Source organism: Phalacrocorax aristotelis, chromosome 6 (assembly GCF_949628215.1).
Source record: "Phalacrocorax aristotelis chromosome 6, bGulAri2.1, whole genome shotgun sequence".
Taxonomy (NCBI): domain Eukaryota; kingdom Metazoa; phylum Chordata; class Aves; order Suliformes; family Phalacrocoracidae; genus Phalacrocorax; species Phalacrocorax aristotelis.
This window is the reverse complement of record NC_134281.1, coordinates 21,368,573-21,393,362: the sequence shown is the minus strand read 5'-3', so window position 1 is coordinate 21,393,362 and position 24,790 is coordinate 21,368,573. Positions and strand designations below refer to the sequence as shown.

General features: G+C 36.3%; 2 protein-coding genes across 14 annotated transcripts in view; one reads left to right on the top strand and one right to left on the bottom strand.

The window, feature by feature from the left end:
• CENPP (centromere protein P) overlaps positions 1 to 24,790 on the top strand; it is a 173,062-nt gene that overhangs the window by 44,870 nt on the left and 103,402 nt on the right. The gene's annotated exons all lie outside the window — the stretch shown is intronic.
• Positions 184 to 6,972, bottom strand: OMD (osteomodulin). Of its 2 annotated transcripts, XM_075095483.1 has the most exons (3): positions 6,650 to 6,972; positions 2,618 to 3,573; positions 184 to 1,742 (listed from the first exon to the last, which is right to left on the bottom strand). In XM_075095483.1, the coding sequence occupies exons 1-3, from the start codon at positions 6,877 to 6,879 to the stop codon at positions 1,423 to 1,425; spliced, it is 1,506 nt and encodes a 501-aa protein (XP_074951584.1). In that variant the 5' UTR covers positions 6,880 to 6,972; the 3' UTR covers positions 184 to 1,422. The 2 variants fall into 2 exon arrangements, with proteins under 2 accessions (XP_074951584.1, XP_074951583.1); XM_075095482.1 differs by having other exon boundaries at positions 2,618 to 6,963.

The window sequence follows — 24,790 nt, the reverse complement described above, 5'->3', positions numbered from 1 at the left end:
GCCTTATGAGGAAATTCTTTTAATTAAAAAATAGTATCATTATGTTTTTTCCATTTTTGTTAAAATTCTAGTCTTTGCATCAGAAGCCAGAATATACTAAGATGGGCTTCAAAAAATAACTGAGGTTGTAAGAGAAAAAACCAAACCTGTCTGACACATTTTAGAAATTCTAATACAAATTTGCTCAAATAATTTTTATATAGCCTTTTAGTTTTCCACACTTAAAGTATAATGTAAAATTGGTAGTATGATATATGGTTATATTTTTGGCATTAATTTGTTTTTCCTGTTGAAAATGGTGATTCTTCCTCACTGCTAACAGAGATTTACAGAAAAAAGTGCTGAAAAATAAAACAAAAGCAGTAAAGTGCCCTATAATACTATCTTGCTCTGTAGTTATTTGGATCTGTTTTTAGGCATAAGACATAATAAAAAACTTTGCATAGCTTAAATATTTAAGTACTTTTCTTTAGATTGCTTAAAGCAATTTTTGTTCTACTTTAAAGCAAAATAAGCTAACTGGTATTAGCTATGCAGAGGAATAGTCTAAATGAATAATTTAAAAAACCTGCAATGCTACTATTTGTACCTGTTTTACTTGATGAACAATTCTAATAGGAAGATTACATTACATTTTTAGGTGCCTTCTAAAGTAATATAGACTAAAGCACAGGTAGAATGTAGATGCTAATGGTTCAGTTGTATTAATGCACATCCTTTTTCCATGGACCCTAAGACTTTTGACAAAAGGTAGTTTATTGCCTATGTTGCTAATCAGCTAAAATCTCCTTTGAAAGAGGTACAAGCTGAGAAGTAAGTATTATAATACACCTTGTCAGGACACTGCAAACATAGTAAGGAAGATTTGAAACTCATAATTTGTGATTTTCCTGTCCAATTAGAAATACTAAGAAGAAAGATCTATCTTTCTGGAAGATGTGGAGGAACCTTGTGGAAGTATTTTTGTGATCTTACCTTCCTATTCTTTTCTCTAGTGTGTCTATTTTCTACTGCTGTCAGTAGCAGGATGTATAGCTGTATGGGTTTTTGGCCTCATCCACTTGTTCCTATTGATCATGACATTGATTTGTGTTTTAGTCATTTTTGCAAGTTGAATCACTTTAGAACATAGGTGCTTTTTGAGGTCAATTTTCTTCAACCTAGGCTGCCCACCTGAGGTGGGTGGACATCATCGACCCAGGTTATATATATCTGAGTGCTATCTAATGCTGAGGTGAGTGAGCTTTGTTCCTAGTATTATGTTGTTTGCTACATCAATAATAAACATTTACCTACACTGAAATCCTGTCTGCACTTTATAGGTGTATCTTAAATATCCCAAATGATTCAACTATTCTAAAATGGATTAGAATCCCCCACAACTAAGTAAGTTTCCATGTATACTCATTAACAATGATTGCTTCACTGAAAGTAAGGATGGAAGTAGCTGTCTTCTGCTTCATGATCTTCTTCAGTTTCATGATCATGTGTTTCATGATTGTCCCTTGCTTCATCATATTCTTCTGGTGTTAAAAATCGTCGAAACACTGGTATTCTTAGCTGCGTTGACTTGTTGGCATTAACATTTTGATCACCGTAATAAATGGTTCGAATGTGAGGGAAGCAAAAGAATGCATATGTGCTTATTGGAATCGTAAGCTTATTTTTGTCCGCCCGTATATAGGTTAATTGGTTGGTGTTCATTGGATCAATAGATGGACACATCAAAGTAACATTTATGACTGTAAGAGAGAGAGAAATATTAATTATTATATAGAGAAGTTATATTTAAGACCTATTGTGAAAGGTAAATGTTTTGAAATTTGAAATGGAAAATATTTTTGCTGTGCACAGCATTAATATAATCCTTCCCTGTGTTTTAAATCTGTTTTGTACATGACTGTAACAACAATTTTGAGGTTTGTGAAGTATAAGGTTGTGGAGTAAACAAAAAATAAATATGGCTACCATACAATTTGTAATTACTATTATATGTGAACGGAACATTTTCATAATTCCTTTTCTTTGTATGTTTTTATCAATTGCCTAATCAGAAGCAATTTTCAAAAAGGTTTTAGCTTGTTATATGAAAAATTGGTATTGAATTTTACAAAAAATTGCAAATTTGGGATAAGGTGCAAAAATAAAATCTTTTCTAATTTCACTGGTTTGGTCTCAACTAAGGATATGTTTATACTGCATCTTGAAGAAAATGGGGTGATATTCTTCCTGTACCGTAACCTGATCAAAAGCTACATAGCTGCATTTGCTCCTGAAAAGTGGCATGTATGAGCTCTGGGTCAGTGCCACGTGAACAGGTTAGTTAAGAACACTAATGGCTTAAGCTCACCTCGCTGCTAAGGACATCAGAGTATCTCTTGAACAACATGTAAATTTGGATGACTGCTGGATTCTATGCTTGGTTTATACATAATCTAAGAAGCTGTAAGGTGGCAGGTCCTCGAAACCAAGGACGCAACAAAAGAGATGTTTCTGATAGGTGTAGGCTAAAAGTTCTTAATTTTGGATGGAAAATAAGATGAATTGTCCCCCACCCACAACCAACACCAAAATCTAAGGGTTTTTTGCTTTTAAAGAATTACAACCATCAACATACTTTCAATGTCATTGTCTTCAATATACAAATGCTGCAAACTTCTTGGAATATAGAATACTTGTTTCAATTTGTTATGCCCAAGATTAAGTTCTAGAAGGTTAGGTAGATTAAAGGTGTTGTGTGGAATGTTCTGCAGGTTATTGTGGGACATTCTTAGAGCAATGAGTTTTGGAAGTCTCTTGAAATAGTTTTCTGGAATATAAGAAATTGAGTTATTTTCAAGAGAGAGATACATAAGTGATGATGGTAGTTCAGGAGGCATAGTCAGTAATTTGTTGTTGCATAAATTGAGCTGCATTAAATTTTTCATGGTTGAAAAGGGTTTTCCTTTGAGTACCGAGTCGTCAAGAAAGTTATTGCAAAGGTCAAGCATAGTTATGTTAGGTAATCCTTCCATTGCATTTCCAGATAACTGAGAAATCTTATTGAAACCAAGGAGGAGTTTCTCGAGAGAGCTGGGGAGTGGGAATGGAAATTCTTCTAATTCATTATGTTGTAAATGAAGTTGCACTAGGCTTGAAAGTTTGGCAAAAACACCATGGTCAATCATATGAGATTTAATTTTGTTGCGGCTGAAGTTAATTTCTCTTAAGAAGGTAACATTAGTGAATGGTCCTGTAGGCACAGCTTCAATATAATTGTTTTGCAGGTAAAGTTGTTGGACGTGACTAGGTATATTTGGTATTGTCTTAAGTTCACGATGATCACAGTACATTGATAATGGAAAAGCTGGTGGACAAAAGCATTCTCTGGCACACTCAACTGGAAAAGGAAAGTGGGGCACTTCAGCTTCTGTATTTGAATTAAAATAATATGGTTGTTGGTGATCTGGCTCCTCATTATATTCGTCCTCAAAATCATAGTCTTCATATTGACAAAAGACCATAGCAGACCACAGGAGGTGAATGATTGATAGCTGGCTCAGAATCCCCATAATTAAACTTGTATCTTGTATCCTGTTGATGAGGAAGAAAAATAAGTTTATTAAATAGTCATAAAATAAATCACATAAATTTCAGCTTTAAGAAGCAGCAATATAAGATAGAATAATGGGTTGGGGTTTTTGCAATGTTGTCAGTAACATTATTAGCAACACCAAGTTTTAATCTCTATCTTCCAAGAGAACAGCCATAAAGAAATACACCATCCTTGAAGTAAACATAAGTTTTCTTGTCTGACTTAAGACAAAGAACAGCTTTCTACCTGTTACTGTAGCTATGCCTATTACTGAAGGGTACCATAACAGTCGGGAGTAGAAAAAAAATCCCAGTCTTCATTCCTTTCTCACTTTAATTTATTACAGAGAAGTTGCAAAAGGAATCTGTGTAAAAAGTGGTATAGTTCAGGGTTTCTGTTGGACATTTGAGATGTTGCATTTTTTCCAGTGTAATGGGTTAAGTATCAGCCTTACAAGTTAGTTTTAAATGAGTAATGTTTCTTCCTCAGACCTTTGGAAACACATAGCTGGCCTTATTAAACTCTGTCAAGGTGAAAACTTTTTTTGCAAATGTGTTAGTTATTCTGTCTATGAACTTGCACTGCACAAGTGATGCATGGTAAATATCATAGAATCATAGAAGTCTTGTTTGTAAGGGACTTTTGGTGATCATGTAGTCCAGCCTGGTGCTCTTGGAAGCTCTACCTATAGATTAGCTCAGCCTAGACTTTGTCTGGGTGAGCCTTGAAAAATTTTCAAGCGTGGAATTCCAGCATCTCTCTAAATAACCCAAGTTAATGTTGTACTACACTCCTTGTGAAGAAATTTGCTAGTCTTACTTAGCATCCAAGCCATGGCTTATGTCTGTAGTCCTTGCTTTTAAAGTTATTTTTGTCGAAGATATATATTGTCAGCTAAGGTGAGGTATTTGCAGGGTTGTTCCTTTAAATAGAACAGTGGGAAAGATTATTTTTACTGTATTTTATGTAAAATAGAAATTTACATGACATTGGTGATTGTATGTTCTGTGGCATTTTATGTTTCATTCTAGTATTTTCTGCAAAACATGGCTGACAGTAGAATGCATTAGTGATGACAAAAATTTTTTTCTGTTCCTGTCAATTAAATAAAATACAATTCAACTACTGTGTACCTCCCATTATGTAAAATTTTCCTTGGTAAAAAGCTTTATAGCTTTCCTGTGCTTCTGTAATCGTATGTTCTTTATAGACTTAAACTAATTAACCTTCCAAGCACCTTTCTGATGTGAAGTACTGATGTTGTGAAAAACAAGTAATTTTGCATGTCAAATTTCTGGTTCTCAAAGCCAGGCTAACATTTTAGAGCACTTAATAGGGTTCCTCTGACTACATAATTTGGTAGAATTAGAGTTGTGAATCATGCCAAGCTGTTCAACCTAAACAACAGATGAGTCGAAATGTAACATTGCAGGTCAAAGTGCATAAATAATTAAAAAAATTTAAGAGACTTTGCTTAAATACAGTGTGGGAACCCTGAGGCAGAGGAAAGCAGATATTCTCAGGGTTTTTTTAGAATGTCGTTCATGTTTCTTCTTCAGGGGACCCTCTTTGTTTTCTTGATGCTCTTAATATTTTTTTACCAAACAATTAATTGGTAACAAAGGAGATAAGATTTACAGATGCTAATTTCCTATGCTTCATAGTGGTGATTAATTCCTAATGCATGAAGTATTCTACAAATTGAATGAGAGAGAGAATCCTAAGGAAAAAAAAAAGTAGTAACAATCATGGAATTTAATACATCCTCATAATCCTCCTGTGTTGACCACAGCCCGTGTGTGACAATGACTAGGTGAAATAATTTGTGGTATTGTCTAACTCTGATTTTAACTTTGTATCATTTGTATTTGAATGCTCCTTTAATCAAGTTTCATAACTGATTAAAATCTTGAACAGGTTTGGATGGAGTCAGTTGTTTAGAACCCCACTGTAGATGGGTCCTCAGCAAAGCCAGAGTGTCCATATCCTTATAGCATCATCAGGTGTCTGAGCTAATCTAAGTAAATGGAAGAAATATGTCTACACAGAGAGCATATGTCTATACTCTACAAGCATTGTGTAAATGTACTATGCTGATAAACTTTGCAGGCCCTTGCTGGGTTGAGAAGCAATACTGTGATCCAGGAGGAATTAACTGGTTTTCAGATTTCAGGCAGTGTATATTGAAAGAATACCTTATTACCATACTTGTAGTCAGAGCTGGCAGTGTTTACCTACATAAAATCTGTCTCTAAATTCTGTTACTTGATTCTGCCTTTTTGTGAACAGATTCTTATACAATCTATTGTATTATACAATCTATTTCGTGTTCTTGGTTTCCTTTTGATTCCCATTCCTCCCTCTCAGTTTCAGTCCAGAACTTTAGCTTCACCTTCTAGTTCTATTCTCTCAGCACTTCTACTAGGTGTCACAAAATTTCCAATTAATAATTGTGGTTCACAGTGCCACAATAGTCCCTAGAAACCAGGAGGAACAACTCAGGAAAGTCCTGCTCAGTTTGAGGAAAAAGCTTACTTAGGCCTTCATGCAATTGATCCACTTGCCAGGTGGACAGGTAGAGTGCTATCATAACTTCAAATGGAATGATAAGTAATAGGTACCAAAATCTCTTGCTGATTTTATGGAGAGAGAGGAGCTGGTATTTTGGGGGACTTTTCTTATACCTTGGCTGTAGCTGAGTGCATTTTTGGTAGAAATGTAGCTGTCCTACCAGGCTTGCAGGTGATGTCTTAAAGCGGAGATGCGGAGATAGAAATATTTAATGAAGAAGTCTTAGTAAGAACTTAACTAGCTTTAAAACAATGAATCACGTTAGGTGAAACTTGATAATGGGGGAAGCAAGGTGTATGCACAAAATATGATAAACTGCATATTTACAAAGTTGAAAGAAAACAGGAAATCTTAAAAGCATGATTCTCTACCATCTGTAATAAACTCAAAGCTTAGTTAACTGTATTTGTAAGCAGTTTACTAGCTGAAAGCTAAAAATTATATAACATGCATGAATCAGTCTTAACTGTAAAAATAACACAATCTGTTTTTATTCCTGCTTACTGAGAAAACTTACTCTTTGGAGGTCTGTGAAGCTCAGGTTGTAGAGGGCAGCAAGTTATTGTGCTGGTGAAATCATCTGAGAAATAGTCTAACACAGCTGGAGGAACAAAAGATCTCTCTAAGCCATATTTTGTGGTGAGCTGCCTTGTGGGAAGGCAAGGCAAAATAATAGCCTTAGCCCCTCTTCTGATTTGCCAGTTAAAAAAAAAAAAGGTTCTGTGCCACATCATCAGTTACTGTAGATGCTGTGTTAAAATAACTCCTTTTGTTAAAATCACTTCAGAATTATTTGCAAGATTCTTTCAGTGTTACCAGTTCCCATTAAAAGAAAAAAAAAATCGAAGGAGTAAGACTTCAGAAAATATTTCAGAGGTCGTTATTTCATAGTGCAGTTTTAACTACAGTGACTCAGTTATGCAAAGGATTTGTTCTCTGGAGGATAAAGTTAAGAAACAGTAAAAAATTAAGCTTATCAAGATTGAGGGAAAACATGGGCTATAGAAAAGGTCTTATGAACATACTCTTCTTCCCTCCACAATCCATATTTCCTGTTTCCTTTCTGCAAAGTAGTTGTTCTATACTGTGCTCTTGGTATGATGGTATGCTTCTCAGTATTGCTTTGAAGTTGTAGTTCAGGATTCACAGTAAGTTTCCAACGTGTTCTTGCTAAGTTGTATAGAAAGAGCATAAATCTACAAATGAAAAAGACAAGTATGACATGAGGCATACGCCATTTTACTGAAAATATTTTTCATAGCTTTTAGGAGGGAGAAAAAAAGGCATGGTTATCTGCTTTTGCTGCTATATGGTACTTAACTGTGAAATACGCAATATGGAGAAAGGACAATTTTTTTTGTTGAAGTGAGAGTGTGTTCTGGATCCTTTGTAGGATTTATCAAAAGCATTTAATTATGCTTTTGGTTTGGTGAAAGAATTACATTAATTCAAAATCTATTCACAAGGAAGAATCTGGTTCTTAAAAAAGCATAAGTGCATAAAGGTATCATATTTGAGAAAATAATGCAACAGTGAGGTTTTTGGTTTTTTTTTTTTCCTTTGAGTTTCCTGAAGCTGAAGATTTGCTTGACCTTTTCAAGTTTCCTCTGTAACATTCAGAACAAGAACATTGTTTAAGGAGATAAATTGTGCATGATTCTAATATTTGGGATATAAAGAAAAGCACTAGAAGCCATGAACAAAAAGTAATATTGTAGGAATTGGCAACACTAGAACTAAAATAAAACAGTCATGTATTCAGGTAGATAATACAGAATATAAGGGAGACATCGAAGGAGTAAAATTGAAACTACATAATCCGTTATTAACAGTACTGTAAATAGTTGAATAGCTACATTTTACCACTAAACCGAAATAATACTAAACCAAAAAGTAATTGACCTTTAAAATAATTAGAATACATACATAATAATGAATGAAGAAAATCCCACCAAGTTTGTTATGCCAGTTAGTAAAATATTTGCTGCTACAAAGTTTGTGGGTTTTTTTAAAGCACAAGACAAAGGATATGGTGCAAATTTTTTGAAGCTCCGTTATATTAACAGTTCTAAATAAAGTAAATGCAAAAATTAAAATTATTTTATCTAAAGATAAAAATTGGACCAAATTAGAATTTTAATTTCATACCTGATTTTTTTCTATTTTTTTCAACTACAGATTGTGTCCCAAATCCTCATAAGCTATCGGGAGACTTAAAATCTCATAATGCATTTAAAAATCTGTGGTGGCAGAGCAGACGCGTCTGTCCTTTTGAAAAATTGTAGCAAAGCTCTTGATTTAAAGCATATTTTACTGCAGATGATGCAGATCTAGCCATGGGATATATTAAGACTCAGTTCCTTTTTTTATTGTATGAGCTGTCTTGGATAAAAACAAGTCTATGCTTTGTTATCTTGGTCAAGTTGTGTGCTTTTTTCTTCCCTCAGTTTTGATTTGAGGTGTGGTAGGAATATCCTTACACGGAGGATGAGAGGATTAAATTTAACATTCATGTAAGACTTTTTGTTTCAAAGGCCATGACAAATCTATGAAGTTTTCAATGTGTTTTGGTTTTCTGTTTTTAAAAAGTTGTTTCATAAGTTTATTTTTACTGCTAATTATGTAATTTTTTTTCATCATTTATGTAGTTGTGATGCAAAGCAAGATGTATAACAAGTGAGAATTCAGGGTTGCCTTGAAGCTGATATATTTTCTTAAACCGAACTTGGATGGATCCTTTTTGTAAATTAAAATGTTTGAAATGTTATCATCTTCATTAACTGTATTCAACTTATGAGACTTGTTAGCTTTTTCAGCTTTGGTTCTGAACTGAAAGTTTAAGAAAGGAGACTGTTCTCATATTTTGTGATTTTAGGTTTGTTTAGCTAGTTGAGTAAACTTAAAAAAATTGAAATTTCCAAATTTTAGCCAAAATATTTGTTGAATAAGTAAAGAAGAAAACCAGCGGCACTGAGGTGAATGGGATTGGCCCTGATATAAGGAGGAGTAACTTATACTGCTTGGCCTTTCCCCTGTATTTACCATTTCATTATTAAAGATTCTGGGGTTTCTTTGGGTTTCTCCCTGCCCCCCTTCCCTAACTTATAATGGTCCATATGAAGCTTAGGGAAAGGGAAAAAAAAAAAGTGTCTTGATCATAGAGGATTAAAGGAAATCAAATGAAGCTAAACTGTGTAAGTCGGAACTGAGAACTGTCTTGGAAGCACGATCTCATTAGAATTAGAAAGTTCTTCAGTTAAGGTCTGGCCCTGCTATCAGACATCTGAAGAAATGCCTAAAGATCAAAATTTTAAAATCTTCGGTTGAGAACTTTGAAGGAATTCTGTGTTTTAGATAAGCATTGGTGATGTTAGTTTGTTACTTTAAGTGATGGCATAGTAGAAAAGAGAATGTATGATCAAATATAATGAGGAAGTTTGAATGTTGTAATTTAGTTCCCTATAAAGCCTGTGGGTTTCAGAAGTAAAGAAACAGCCTTAGTCATGTATCATCTAGACTGGGCTGCACTTCAAAGTCAGATTGTAGGCACAGAAAATGGCTACAAACTCTTCCCATCTTAATTTCTAGGTCTTAACTAGCAGTCCACAAATGCTGTCAGCAGGCCACCTGCAGCCTGTATGACTCTCATGACATCTGCAAAGGCACTTCTTACTTGTGCTTGCCATCAACAAAAGTAAACAATTATCAAGACTAAGGTGGCTGCTGGATTTATTTATCCTGTGCCAGAACTAATCTGAAAATTCAGATACCGAATCGTAGAGCTCTCAGCAAATGCAGATACTGAACTTCTTGATCTTGCAAAGCCTCCAGCCCAGCCAGAGCCCTCAGTTAATAATAGCTCTTACAGATTTTATGTTTCTTTGCTCTTTCCACTGAAGACATTCTAGGAGCATGTCCCTGTGCAAATATGCATTTTTAAAGGTTGTGGAAAAGGGACCATTGAATCACATCAACAATTCTGCAGAGCTGAGACAAGATCCAGTCTGTTTAAAAACAGAAAGACAGACAGAGCTGTGCCATGTGTGGGGCTTACCATTGCCTCTGACCTGAACCTTGTTGTGTGGTCTCTACTTATATCCTATTTAGTAGGTGGTATTACAAGATCAAAATCTGGCAACCCTCATCTTAAGCAGCCTGTTTTATATGTGTTGCTTTGTTTTGCTAGGAGCTACTAGGAGGAACAGGTTGAACAGCTGAAAATGGTTGAATTTACAAAATTACGTTTGAAAAATAATTCCTAAGATTTGCTAGACTGTAGATTCTGCATGTATTAATCAAATCATGCTCTGAACTAACTTTCTTCATTGACTTTTATAATCAAAGGCAGGTCATGGTTCCTGGTTGATTTTTAACAGTCTGTTATAACTTGAGTATATGTGCTACAACCATGAATTTAAAGACCATTTTGTGTAGGTTTTATGACTGCATTTCAAGAATGTGCTTTTCAGATGACCATGCAGTCCTGAAAAAAAGAAACAACCCACCACACCAAAAACCCAAACAAACCAACACAAGCAAGCAACCAACCTACGAAAAAATTGTCCTATATTTTTATTAGAAATTGGTATACGTTAGGGGGATCCTAAGCCCTGTGATGGGTTCATGGGCACTTATTTTCTTTCTGAAATACAAACATGTCTTCCTCTCACTCATGCTGTGGGAAATGGAGGACTTTTTTTTTTCTTGTATCTTCTCCACTTCCACCACTCCTCCACTTATGTCTGTCCATTTCCCCCCCCAACCCCCACACCTTTGAAGTATATTACTAGTTAACAAATGCAACTACATTTGGATCTCAAAGGCTGATCCTGATACAGAATAAATGACTGAGAAAGCAAGAGCTTATTGACTTTGTAACATGGGAATTAATATAATCCCATAGGCAATTGTGGAGTAACTTATACTAATAAACAGTAATACACTGAATTTTTAGAGCAGAATTCACTAGAAGCATCTATGCATCTACAAATAATACATTAGGAAGTCCTGGTCTCATTAGATGATTGGTTGAACATGCGCAATGAACAATTTTTGTTGCAATTTGTTTTGCTTTGTAAGCAAAAGCCGAAGTATCAAGCCTCCTGGCATGTTCAAATTTGTAATACTGGAGCTTTTTGAATGGAAGGGTGGGTGTAACTTTTTTTGCTATTGATATCAATTTACAGTAATGGATAATTGACTCTGAAAGACTACTAGAAGAGGAGGGATGTAACTTTTTTCTGAATGTATTGCTGTGTTAGAAGATTGTAATACTATATTGGGGAGTTACTTTTTTTGATATATAGATGTTACTTTCTACAGCAGAGGCATTTAAATAGTCCTCATCATATAATGTCTCTACTACCACAATAACAAGTAATCATAAACAATACCAACATAATGAAACAAGTTTAAAATTCATGTAAGCAATAATATCTGTAGTAAATAGTGCCTGGTTACTCTAAAATACCCTGGACTATTGCATGAAATCATAAATCTCTCCTCAGAAGAGTCACTGTTGTCAGCTGACATATTTTTAGTAATTGAATAGTTTGTTCAACAACTATATTTTGTTTTATGCTTTGTATTTTATACAGCCTACTTTGGTTGTTCCAAGATGGATTACTTTAGTCTATATTTTCCTCCCACGTAGACTCCTGGGATATTGCCTGCTTAATTGGAGATTGTGTATCTGTGATTACACCAATTATAAAATGGGAGTGTCTGCCTGTTTTTGCAACCACTGTGTGCTGGTGCAGGTGTTTTCGTTTCCTTGAAGCAGCATTAGCAATTGGACCTCAAACTCTTAACATGGCCTTTATTTTGCTTGATTTTTTTCCAATATAAAATTGTATAGATGATCATAGTATATGAAAGGTGTCTTGCACTCATTAATAAACAAAAGTAATAAACATTGTAAATAAAATTAAGAGAACAGAGTGTTTTATAATGGAGGACAGTGGGAAAGGTAACATAGCTGAACCTAGAGTGCAGAGACCTGTGAGCAGTACCAATCCAAGCTAGTAAGTCCAAATAGAGTTTGTACTTGTCCTATTGCTTCTGTAATAGTTTATTCAGTGTTATTTATTTACGATAGCGTAAAATGACACTCAATGTATAATTACCACTTTTAAAAAAATACTAGTGCATCTTTCAGTTCTTTAGCAGTTCAGGCATGACCCTCATGTCTTAAAAAAATAAATCAGCAAAATCTGAGGACTGTCATCTTAACATGTGAAGTTGACTAGAAACTTTTGCTGCTTACTGGGAGAGCATTTTTAGCATCCACTGTAACTGTCTAACTCAATTCCTTGAGTCTGTTCCAAAGCAGTCACTTCTACACGTTTATTTCAAATAGAAATTCTAACTTCAATGCCCTAAGCTGACAGATGCATAAAAGAGATAATGTGAATTCTACCCTGTCCTAATAATTTATATTATTACCTTATTCATTAGCTTATTTTTTTTCATCCATAGCTATGGACTTCATGCATTTTTGTTAAAGGGACTAGAAAATGTGCCTGCAACTTCAGATTGTTCCCATGTTTGTATCCAACCTGCAAATCATGTATTTATAGCCAAAAAATAAGCTTGCCTTTTTTATTTTAGCTACTTTCAGGCAAGGATAAGGAGTAGTTGTCCAAGTTATCTGCCAAGGAATTCCTAAATGATCATGCATAGGAAAATGTTCTGTGTTAGTAGAAATTTTCCCCTTGCATGTGATGGAAAGTGCTTCCTGTTTACTCTTTTGAGTATGTTTAAGAATGAAGGTCCTTGTTTTTACAGTGACTACAAGATGTGTTTCTTTTCACTGGTGATGTATTTGCTCAACATTTCCAGAGCAATAGATATTTACAATTGTCCTGTGTTGTGGCGCAGAGGATTTTGCCAGGCAGCATTTCAGCTCTCTCGGTAGTCTGGAAACTGGAGATAATCCTTAAACTGGTTCTTAATTTTTATTATCCCTCTCTCTTCTTGAAGAATAAATCCTGTCATTTTAGCACAAGACTTTGTAATGCTGGTTTTGCAACCAGCATTACAGTTATGGCCTGCAGTACATTTTTTCTGCAGTCAGAATCTGCAGCTTGGAAACTGTCATAGATACACCAAGTATTATACGTCATTCATCTCTACCCTTGCATATGCTTTTCTAAGGAAAGACATAATCTCTGTACCATTTATTTCCTTCAGTTACTCTGCATTTTTATCTCCATTTTGTTTGGATTTTCTTTAAATAATATTAACACTGTTTTGGGAAAGATACTTGTCTATGTAGCTATATTCTGCCTGACACATAAAATATACTTGTTATTTGATTTACGGCAAGTCAGGAAGTGTTTCTCTACTGTTTGAATAATTTGTGAGTCATAGCTGCTTCTTGGCAGAGCTGAAGCAGGGTCTCATAGTTATTTTAGCCAATCACTCTGTGGCAGGAAATCTTCTGTTTCTTCTATCATTAGCTATTCTGAGATTCTTGAAAGGCCATATGGCTGCTTCGGGTGAGGGCTTGAACATGGTTCACACCTAAAACAGCATTCAGGTTAGCAGCCATTTTGTTACAGGGTTGAGGTGATATAGGCATTAGTTACAGATCTTCCATGGTAATCAAGCGTCCTTGTTACTATATAGAATGCTTCAAATGCCTGACTCTTGCCTTGTCCTATCACTTTTGAGAGTGGAAGTAATACCTGCAACTATTTGTAGCCAAAATATAAACATCCATAATGCTTTATTTAAAAAAAAAATTCTAACTGGGTTTTAGTTAGGGGATGGCTTGAAACCAGCGCTTTGAGTGATTAGATTGGCTCAGTTCTGATAGAGTTCAATAGTAGTAGTTGCCTTTAAAAATGTTAATATTCTATATGACTGCAAGACAGCTGCTTAAAATTCCCTTCACATCTTTGCCAAACACTAGGCTTGTTGCTGAAACCTCTAAATAAGCCTGCATGTTATGACAGCAGTCACAGAGAGATGACTGATGTAATTGTTTAGAACTGTTAATGGGTGAACTAGATACTAGGTTTACCCACAGTGGAATGTTTGAGTGGAAAGGTACTCTTTAGAAAGACATAAAAGTTACTTTATGAAGCAATTGCACAGCTAATAGATGTATTTTTCCATGCTCACATTTCCTCCTCTTCTCAGGTTCCTGTGCATTCTGATTTTGGGAGGGAACGGTTAAAGTGGGAAGCATGCATTACCCATTCTGTTCTAAACGCAAAGCCCATGAAGAAGCAGTATGCATCTATAATACACAGATACCGCTAAGGCAAAGCATTCCTGAAACAGGAGAAATGAAATATTGCCTTATGTGTGCTCTAGTGCAATGTGCTCAAGGAAAACATTTCAAAGATTTTTAGCTGGTATGCTTTAATACAGCTTTAGTATGGTAAGAAACCTTTTATTTTTTTAAATGCACACTGTGTTTATGGCTTTATCATAAAGATACAAGGTTTTTATAGCGTAACTACTTTTTTCTTCCATCTATTAGATGGAAGCAATAAGAAGTATTTGAAGATTGGGTTTAGATTGGATTTAGTTTCTACTTTTCTGAAATAAAAGTAGTGGTTTTGACTTTTAGAAATTCAATCTGAATGTGCTTTATTTAGCTTTGAACAGCAATATTAATTGACCAGGAAGACCTTTTCATTAAGAAATTTTTTTCAGTAAGAACCAAAATACCAAGGGATTATAGTACCAACACACAATCTCCTACAGATTTCACCTTGATTGTGATCTCAAGGAGAAAAGATAGTGGCCTATTGACTTCATACTACCTTACTATGTTTTGTGTTCAGAAGAGTTTATTGCTATATTGTATAGGTAAATGCCAATTGTCAACTGTGATCATGATGTGACAAGTAAGGAATCTTTTGCCATGTTGCTTAAGAAAGTACTTGATGGGGTCTGGCTATGATTGTGGTAGATGGAGGTTTGAAGAATGTTCTCTTCTGCATAGCATCACAACAGACTATCTTCATATCAAATGTGCCAGATTTACAAGCCACTATATAGGAGCATGATTTGCCAGGTAGAACATAAATAGAACTTTTCTGCTGTATTTAGGCAGATATTTTCATGGAACATAACTTCTAAAAGTAATCTGATTCTTTAATCTCAAAATTTATCATATTACATTAAGATTCTGCTGGAGGTTGTTATAGGACAGTGTTATGCAGCTAGTGAATATGGGGGCAAAGTATTATACTGTTGTACTGACATTTACTTACTACTTCAGTATTTCTGGAAGGTATTTGACTTTCTTTTTTTGTGTTAGTCATTTTATAAATGGAGTTAAATAGAAGTTCTTCTTTGCCCTGTGAAATCTAGTGTGGGTTGGATGGGTGGACAGTGAGGTGGATTGAGAAGTGGCTCAACAACAGAACTCAGAGGGTCGTGATCAATGGGGCAGAGCCTGGATGGAGGCCTGTCACTAGTGGTGTTCCCCAGGGGTCTGTGCTGGGTCCAGTCCTGTTCAACATATTCATCAATGACCTGGATGATGGGATAGAGTGTAACCTCAGCAAGTTTGCTGATGATACCAAGCTGGGAGGAGTGGCCAATACACCACAAGGCTGTGCTGCCATCCAGCGAGACCTGGACAGGCTGGAGAGCTGGGCCGAGGGGAACCTGATGAAATTCAACAAGAGCAAGGGCAAGGTCCTGCACTTGGGGAGGAACAACCCCATATACCGGTACATGTTGCGGGCTGAACTACTGGAAATCAGCTCTGTTGAGAAGGCCCTGGGAGTGCTGTTGGACAAAAAATTGACCATGAGCCAACAATGTGCCCTTGTGGCCAAGAAGGCCAATGGTATCCTGAGCTTCATTAAAAGGAGTGTGGCCAGCAGATTGAGAGAGGTTATCCTCCCTCTCTATCTGCCCTTGTGAGTCCACACCAGAAGTACTGTGTCCGGTTTTGGGCCCCCCAGTTTAAGAAGGATGTGGAACTGCTTGAGCAAGTCCAGCAGAGAGCTACCAAGATGATCAGGGGACTGAAACATCTCTCTTATGAGGAAAGGCTGAGAGACTTGGGTTTTTTTTAGCCTGGAGAAGGAGAAGACTGAGGGAGGATTTCATCAATACCTATAAATATCTAAAGGGTGGGTGTCAGGATGATGGGACTAGGCTCTTTTCAATAGTGCTCAATGACAGGACAAGGGACAGTGGGCTCAAGTTGGAATATGGGAAGTTCAACCTCAATATGAGAAAAACACATCTTTACTGTGAGGGTGACAGAGCAGTGGAACCAGCTGCCCACAGAGGTTGTGGAGTCTCCTTCCCTGGAGACATTCAAAACCCACCTGGATGTGTTCCTGTGCCCCCTGCTCTAGGTGTGCCTGTTCAAGCAGGGGGGTTGGACAAGATGATCTCCAGAGGTCCCTTCCAACCCCTACCATTCTGTGATTTGAGGAAATAGAAAATATTAGAAATCATAATTTACTAGAGGGTAACACTAGATGGAAACTGTATGTATTAGCTCAAAATATAAACGAAAAATATGCTTGCTGAAAAGCAAAGTCAGGTTTCATGAAATTGATTTCTATATATTAAGCATTAACTTTTTCTTGAGCAAGTAATAATTACGCTGCATCACAGTAGTGCTGCTGGAGAAGTGAGTAGCAAGTTGCTTTTATTATTCTTGCAGAATAATATTATATCACTTCCTGAATCTGAGCATTTACACATCAGGTTAATATGTAAGTGACTTCTTCCCTTTCTTCATGCTAAAAAAATTAGCCGTCACTGATCCCTCAATCACTTATTCAGCCTGTTCTTTGTTTCATCCTGTAGAATAGAAAGAAGATAGAAGAAAATTGAGCTGACAGAAGAATAGTGTGGTGTCTGGATGTTCTTCTTGGTGACCTAAATAGGATATACATTTTGGTAGAATAATAACTTTTAGAATGGCAGGCTAATTTTCTTTTCCACAGACAAGAATGAAAGGAGTTAAGGTATTGTGTGAAGAGTGTTCCTGGAAGGAAAATATTTTCATTGGTCTTTATATCTAAAAAGCACTTGGAAATAACTGGCTGAAAATTTAAGAGGCTAGTGCATGCTTGTGTCAGTGACTTGCTCCCTCTCTGCCCCTCAGGAGATTTTTACATCCTTTGGCAACTAGTCAGCTAGAGTTTTTTTCCATGCTTAACTGAGAATGTAACTCCTTAACAGTTACTGTAAATGTAATTGTGAAGAGTGCATACTGATTTCAATGTTGCTCCCCTTGGCTGATAGAAGAAACCTTTATAGAGATGATGGGTAGTACATGCATAATGAGTCTGGTGTATGAAACATACTGCACCAGATGCACAGATGATCTACATATGTGTGGCTAGTCTAATGCATCCAGGCTTGTTAAATTTACTGCTTATGCACAGGGAGTTTGTGGCAAGACTTACCTGTGTGTGGAAATGTGTGGGAGTCTTGTCAAAACTACATCCACAATGCTGCTGTTCCAAAAATCTCATAGTCTTCGAATTTCTCCTGGGCAGGAATTTGAAACAGAAAAAGTGTTCATGCAGAGGAAAACCTGGCTGTGAGGTATTCCCACTGCAATCCAGCAGCATAATGGTTAAATCTAGAATTGTATTGTTCAGTTGAGTAGAACTGTTCGTATTTTATATGAAGAACTGCAACAAGACTGTTGGCAGCATGTTCTGTTGAGCTAATCTTTCGTTGGCTAACACAAGCTTTGAGAAACATCCCAACTTGTTTCAAAATATTGATCAGTTTTGGAATTCTCTTAAATATCATTAAAGCCTTTCTGTTCATTTTATACTTAACACTGTCTTCCATCTCAGGTGGTTCATTGAGTACGCAGGGTGAACTTATATTTATCTTAGCAGATAATTTTAGGCAGTGGTATGTGATACGTGGCATTTGGAATTCGAGTCAGATTTTCATTTACTCCAGGGCTTTTCCATGTGTTTTCTATTAGCAGCTTTGTTCTCAAACCTCTAGTCTCCCCAGAAAGGAAGGGGGAGGGAAAAAGCCCACAAACCCAGGAAACAATCTTAAATTCTAAACATAGAGAAGGAGAAAAAAAAAAGGCTTCAGAAGATGATTTCATTATTTTTAGTTTACAATTGCTTTTATTGTCATGCTGGTGTTAAATTTTAATAAAAATGAAATGGAAATATTAATATTTTGCTTGTATGTTGTGGTATACCTTAGTTGTTCTGCATAAGCAGTGCAATATTTCAACCAAGAATCTGCTCTTAAGACTGAAAAAATGGGTGCTGATGCTGGGTGGTATTCTTAGTATTTGCGTTTGAATCTTCTTATTTTCATTGAACTTCATTGGGGGGGCGGGGAAGTTCTTGCTAATCTGTCTTTAAAACCCAAACACTTATGTAGTAGATATTTTTGGAAATCAGGGCAACATGGGAAAATATCCAGAAACTTTGATTAACAGAAAAAACTGACATAGTTCAAACTTGGAAAGTTGAGACCTCTTGGTTTTGTTCAAACCTAACTGAGCAGTCTTCTCGGAGATATTTGAAGTTTCTTCAACAGATTCCAATGAATGCAACTACTAGAATTACTAGTAGTAAATAAAATATTAGCTAGAAACTTTAACTCTGAAAGCTCCCTAGATTGACAACATGAATGATTTCATTATTTTAACTTGAAAAGAAACATTGTAAGATCAGTAAATGGCCAACTGTGGTTGAATGAGTATGGTACATAGTTAAATGTTGGTAATTGCTGCCTTCAGGAGATAGCAGAAATTGCTTCTTAGGACATATGTAAATACTTTCTGAAATTACGTTAAATTATGTCAGAATTTCATAACAGTGAAGTTGTATCAGATTTCCTATGCATAACCTGTTTTAGGTAGCTGAAATATTTACCACTTTAGTAAACCAATATCAATGGTTAAAAACTTACATATCTTGATTTATAGACTTTTTCTATTGGTCTGTTCCTAGGCATTTCCGTCACTTTCGGGAAGTGCTGGTGCAGGAATTCCTGATGGGATACTTGCTGATGTGAAACTTTTTGGACATTTCCACTATCTTTAGAATAGCCAAACTTTTTGATTTCTCAAGGAAAGGAAGCTTTTGTCTTTGTCACATATTTCACTCTTTATCTTTTGATCCTCTTTGCCACTTATAACCTAATTTGACACAGGATAGAGGGAAATACATATGTACTTGTTACCAACTTGTGAAAAATAGCAGCTGGGCAGAGGAAAGTGCTCCAAAGAGGTACTTCAACTGAAGAAAAGACAGTTACAAATTCTCCTTAGAGCAAGCAGCCAGATGGCAAGACGAAACGGAGATATGTTGACTAACCCCTTGGCATACTTTTCACTCTGTCACTTGGCAACCAAACAGGTGGTAGCTGTGGAAGGCAGCTGTGGGAGAATATGCTGAGGTGTTGGTGTGAGGTAGAGACAAGCTGGAGGTACCTGAGGGCTGTAAGACTCAAATCCATAGGAATCCAGGCTTCTGTAACTTACTTGTTCATGGAAAAACTTAGCAACACTGGGAATTAAGAGATTGTTCTTATCCTTCTAAAGCAGCCCAGGGTACTGTTAGCCTTCTTGCTGCAAGGACATGCTGCTGGCTCACGTTCAACTTGTCCACCAGAACCCCAGGTCCTTTCCTGCAAAGCTGCTTTCCAGGTCATCCAGCATGTGGTTATTCCTCCCTAGGTACAGAACTTAGGACTCTGTTGAACTGCATGAGTTCTTGTTAGCCCATTTCTCCACCCTGTCGAGGTCCCTTGATGGCAGCATAACCCTGTGGCATATCAGTCACTCCTCCACTTCTGTGTCATCAGTGAACTTGCTGAGGGTAATGTGCCCTATCATGTGGATCGTCAATGAAGATGTTGAACAGAATTTGAGCTGGTATTGACCCCTGGGATATGCCACTAGTTACTGGCATCCAACTAGAATTCACTGAATCGCCACCTTCTGCTCCCTGCCTTTCAGGCAGTTTTCAATTCACCTCCATGTCTGCTCTCCAGCCCATACTTCATTGTGCTTTTATGATTTTACAACTCTTTTTTTCCAAAGGTCATACAGTGATATCCAAATAACTGTGCTCTTTCTCTGTCCATCTGTCCTTTTCTCTTTGCTGACACTTCTGAACGTAGTGGGCACTTTTAGCCAGGTTACCAGATACACTGAATTCCTGCATGTTTTTTGTAAATTTACAGCTGGGCAAAGGAAGACAACACTATTGATACTGCAAAAAGGAAGAAAAATCAACACTACTTTGCTTTCTGTAATTGGTTTAGTAGCCAGAGAAAGGCACCTAGGTGATCTGTGAGTTTCATACACTAGTTTGCAGACAAGCAAGTAGTTGATTCTGAACCCATGCTTCTGATCTATGGATATATTGCTATGAAGGAAATAAAGAAGATACTGCATTGGGACTAATATCATTAAGGATATGAGGTGGAATGGGATTTTGTGATGGGAGATTGAGGGTTGCATGGTGTAGGTATCTTTACAAAACTATTCTTCATTAGGTGCCTTGCTTGTAGAGCAAACAAACTGCAGTGGTTTGCTTCAAAATTTTGTTTTTGTTTGTTTGGCTTTTCAATATGGATATGAAAGAAATCCTGTCTTACTGGATGTACATTTTGATTTACGTGGTATGTACTTGTCATAGCTGATGGTGAAAGTTAAAATAATGATTTGATAGTATCTTATAGTCTTTAAACTTTCAGTATCTTAAGTTTGTTGTAATTTGTCTTCTAATGTCGTGTAACTTCTGTATTATTCTCTGTATTGCTGTGTTTTAAAGTACTGTATTAAGTAGGTTGGTACTGGGGAAGGAAACTCAGAGAGATGAGGTTATTTCATCCTGTGTAGAGCAGGACATAGAACTCATTCTTTAGAAGTACTCAAATAGTATTTTAGTACTCAGATTGGCTACTCTGCTTAATCAGTATTTGTGAAGTTTACTGGGATATTACTGTGCAGAAACACTGTTATTTATTCTTTAGAATTACTTTTCCTTCTATTGGTAACAATAGGCTGCCATCCTCTGGTGAAATTTGTTAATTGTCTTCTTGTAGGGACCTGACAGATTTTCAGAAGACAGAAGCCCATTAAAATTTGGCAAGTTTAGATATAATTTTTTTTTAGAGGAATGTAGTTGCTTGTACAAGGAATAAGTAGTAAGAGAAGACTCTTAGAAAGTCTTATGTCAAATCTCCCTCTCCCTGTCATTTTTCTGTAACACCTGTGGAGAATGTAAAGGTGGAGTTGATTTCAAAGATTTTCAGCTGGCATGTTTTAATACAGCTTTAGTATGGTAAGAAACCTTGAAACCTTTTTTTTTAATGTGCACTGTGTTTATGGCTTTATCATAAAGATACAAGATTTTTATAGAGTAACTACTTTTTTTCTTCCATCTATTAGGTGGAAGCAGTAAGAAGTATTTGAAGATTGGGTTTAGATTGGATTTAGTTTCTACTTTTCTGAAATAAAAGTAGTGGTTTTGACTTTTAGAAATTCAATCTGAATGTGCTTTATTTAGCTTTGAACAGCAATATTAATTGACCAGGAAGACCTTTTAATCAAGATTGATACTGAACAGCCTTGTTCAATGGAAAGACTGTTGAACACCAGTGTATTATCATTAGTTAGCTGCTATTCTGTTAATTTCATTGCTGTCCATGTTCAGAAATCATTGCTGAAACTGTGTAAGGCACATTTTATATTGTAATGTCTATATGTCATTGTGACGTCACTTGGGTTTACATTAAAATACAACCAAAATGTCAAAGATACAAGATATGTACATTATCAGTTATTATTACCTACAAATGCTAGCTGGGGAATGATATCTGAAAATAGTGGAGGGTTGTTGAATATATTTTTTTCTCATAGGTGGCAGGCATCCTATGAATTTGTGATGTGATATAGGAAATTACTCCTTTTTCTCTAAATATTTCTTACAGGAGACAGAATGAACCATTTGATACTACTGCTTTAATGCAGAATTGCTAATGTAGTTTAAGTCACAGGTGAAGGGTTTTAAACTTCAAAGGTAGCTGAATTTGCCTTGAAGATGATGAAAAGCTAAGCGGTTGATAAAATCCTTTAGACATTATTTATTGTGGCAGTGGAGGTAGTATTTTCAAAATAGTGTTGCAATTTCTTCTGTGAATGTTATATGTATCCATGGATGCTGACTGTAGAAAGATTTTCTCAGTCTGAATGCATGGCAAAGAGGAAAGAGTGAGAAGACGAGAGTTTTTAAGGATCCAAAAGGATAAGATCTAGACTGTACAGTCTTCTACCTCTTAGGACTCTGCTACAATTTTGGAAAGCTTTCCCGTTATATTGACTTCCAACAGTGGACCTAAAACTTGGTGAAACTCTTATGAGAGTACCTGTAAAGAATTCTTAGGTTTAGAAAGTGTTAACCGTGCTTTCTAGGGACTAGGACTACTCTGCTAAAGCGATGCCCCAAGGAAAGCTTCAGATGAGGACCAAGACTTGAGTACACTTTCTGGAGTCTGTATTGGGATCATTAATTAGCCTCAACTTAAACTCCTTGCCTTTGGAGACCAAAAAGCCCAGTAGCCATTTTTCTTACATGCACCTGGTGGTTAGTCATAGGAACACAGGCGGTTTGAACAAAAGCAAGAGGGATTTTATTTTTTCATGTGGCAACCTACTCACATGTGGGCCTTTGTTATGCCTGGAAATCTTATGCAAAATGCAGTTATTAAGTTTTCTGAGAATATAGGTAATTGCTTCCAACAGCTCCTTGCTGCTGAGTGGGTTTATTAGCAGTGGGTTTGATGAATTGGCCTGCTTTGGTGTAGAGAGGTGTAGCCTAATAAAAGGACGCAGAAGTCATTCTACACCTGTCCAGACCTTAGTCCATCTTCTTAAATCTCTCTTAGTCTTGACAGATGCAGATGCCTGTTGTCCATTGCATAAGCTTCAATTAGATAAGGAGTTGTTTGCTTTCTCTTTTATGTTTCCTTTTAATCCTTACCCCTAAATTAGTGTAGAATAATGTATTACATTATGCTGTGAGTTTATTCTTTTGGTTAAGCTGCAGAATTTGCATCAGCTTTTCTCTCTATGTTGTCATCGCTAAATTGGTGTAACTAGTATAGCATGAGTGCTTAAGAATACATTTAAACTAGTGATTCATATAAATGTAATGATTTTTCTGTTACCAGTTCTATTCTTTTTACTAGCATTGTGCTTGCTCTTTGTGCTTTCAACTGAAGATTTGCTTGAAGTCCACCTTTTCCCACTTACTCAAGGTGAAGACTGCTAACTTAGTGTTCTACAAAGTAGATTGGGAAGATTGGGAAATTTTCCTTCCATTTTTCATTCTTAACCTTCTTTAGATTGGACTTCTTTTTGCTGTTGCTACTTGACCACTCTTTTCCACTGCAAGTCCCTCAAATCTTTCTTGGCTCTTGATTATGCTCCGGTCATCTACAAATTTCCTGCCTTGTTCTTTATTTGCTTTTCCTCTACCTTTTAGATAGTAAACTTTATAAGCAGTGACCGTTTTGTGGAGCTTTAAGGACTTTTTAGCTTTTTAGCTCTTACTGGATAAGAATGGGCATTTATTTCAAATCTTCACTTTGTTCTTGGACAGTTAGTTGTTATTGACAATGCTTTGTATCCCCGGTATGGGGTCATGAGCTCCTTATGGTAGTATAAGGCAGGCAGCCTATCATTAAGAGAAGGCTGGTATTTTCCAGAGGGTATGAATATGCACTTGGGCTGTTACCATGAAGTAGTAGGTGCTCCTGCTTAAGTACGAATGTGAAGATTTTGTGTGATGATGATTTACTCTAGGATAAATGACTAGTCTGTGTGGTGTGTTATTCTTTATCTTACTAAGCTGTTTCATTCTCAGTTGCTTATTTCTGCCCTTACTCTTTTTAACGTTCTTCCATGCTTCACGTAAATCTTGTAGGGGTGGCTTAAAGAGTTGGCTGTTTCCCTCTGTAGCCTTGTCAGATTCGTTACTGTTGAATTTATTTAAAGTGCAACATTAGAGAGGCTCAGACTGTGTCTTCACTGGAAATGCAGAGTGGCAGTAAAAGGTGGTATGCATTCCCTGTATGAACTGTATCAACAGTTCTGTCTTTCCTATGAGTGTAGTAACTAATTCTCAAGTGGAAAAGTCTACTGAAGGTAATGCCTTTTTTCCTATGTATACACCAGACTTGTCCTCTAACACTGGTCTATGTTTAGAGGTCGTAGCTCTTCATGCATACATACATAGCTATGGCTAAAGAAGTCTATGATATAAACTAGACCAACTGATGAAGAATATACTCATTAACTACTATTTTCAGTACTGACCGCTGCTTTCCTCATGTTATTTTCTAGGAAATGCACTCCTTAGAAACATCTTCAGAAGCCAGGAATATAAAGATGCTTGGTGATCTGCAGATTTGTTTTGGTCTTTGTGTCTTGTTTAGTGTTTTGGTTCTACTCTGCCTTGAAGTGTTTTATAGAATTTCTGTTTGCAAAACTGTTCTTCACTAAAAGCCTCCCCTGGCCCACTCTCCCTCCTCCCCCGTTTTGGTTTTGGGTCTCAACAGCATAGTGGTGCTAACAAAATATTAAATACAAAGAGACCAAGCAGATGAAAAAAAAAAAATCAGGTGTTTGACTTGATGCTTATTGCTTAGTGT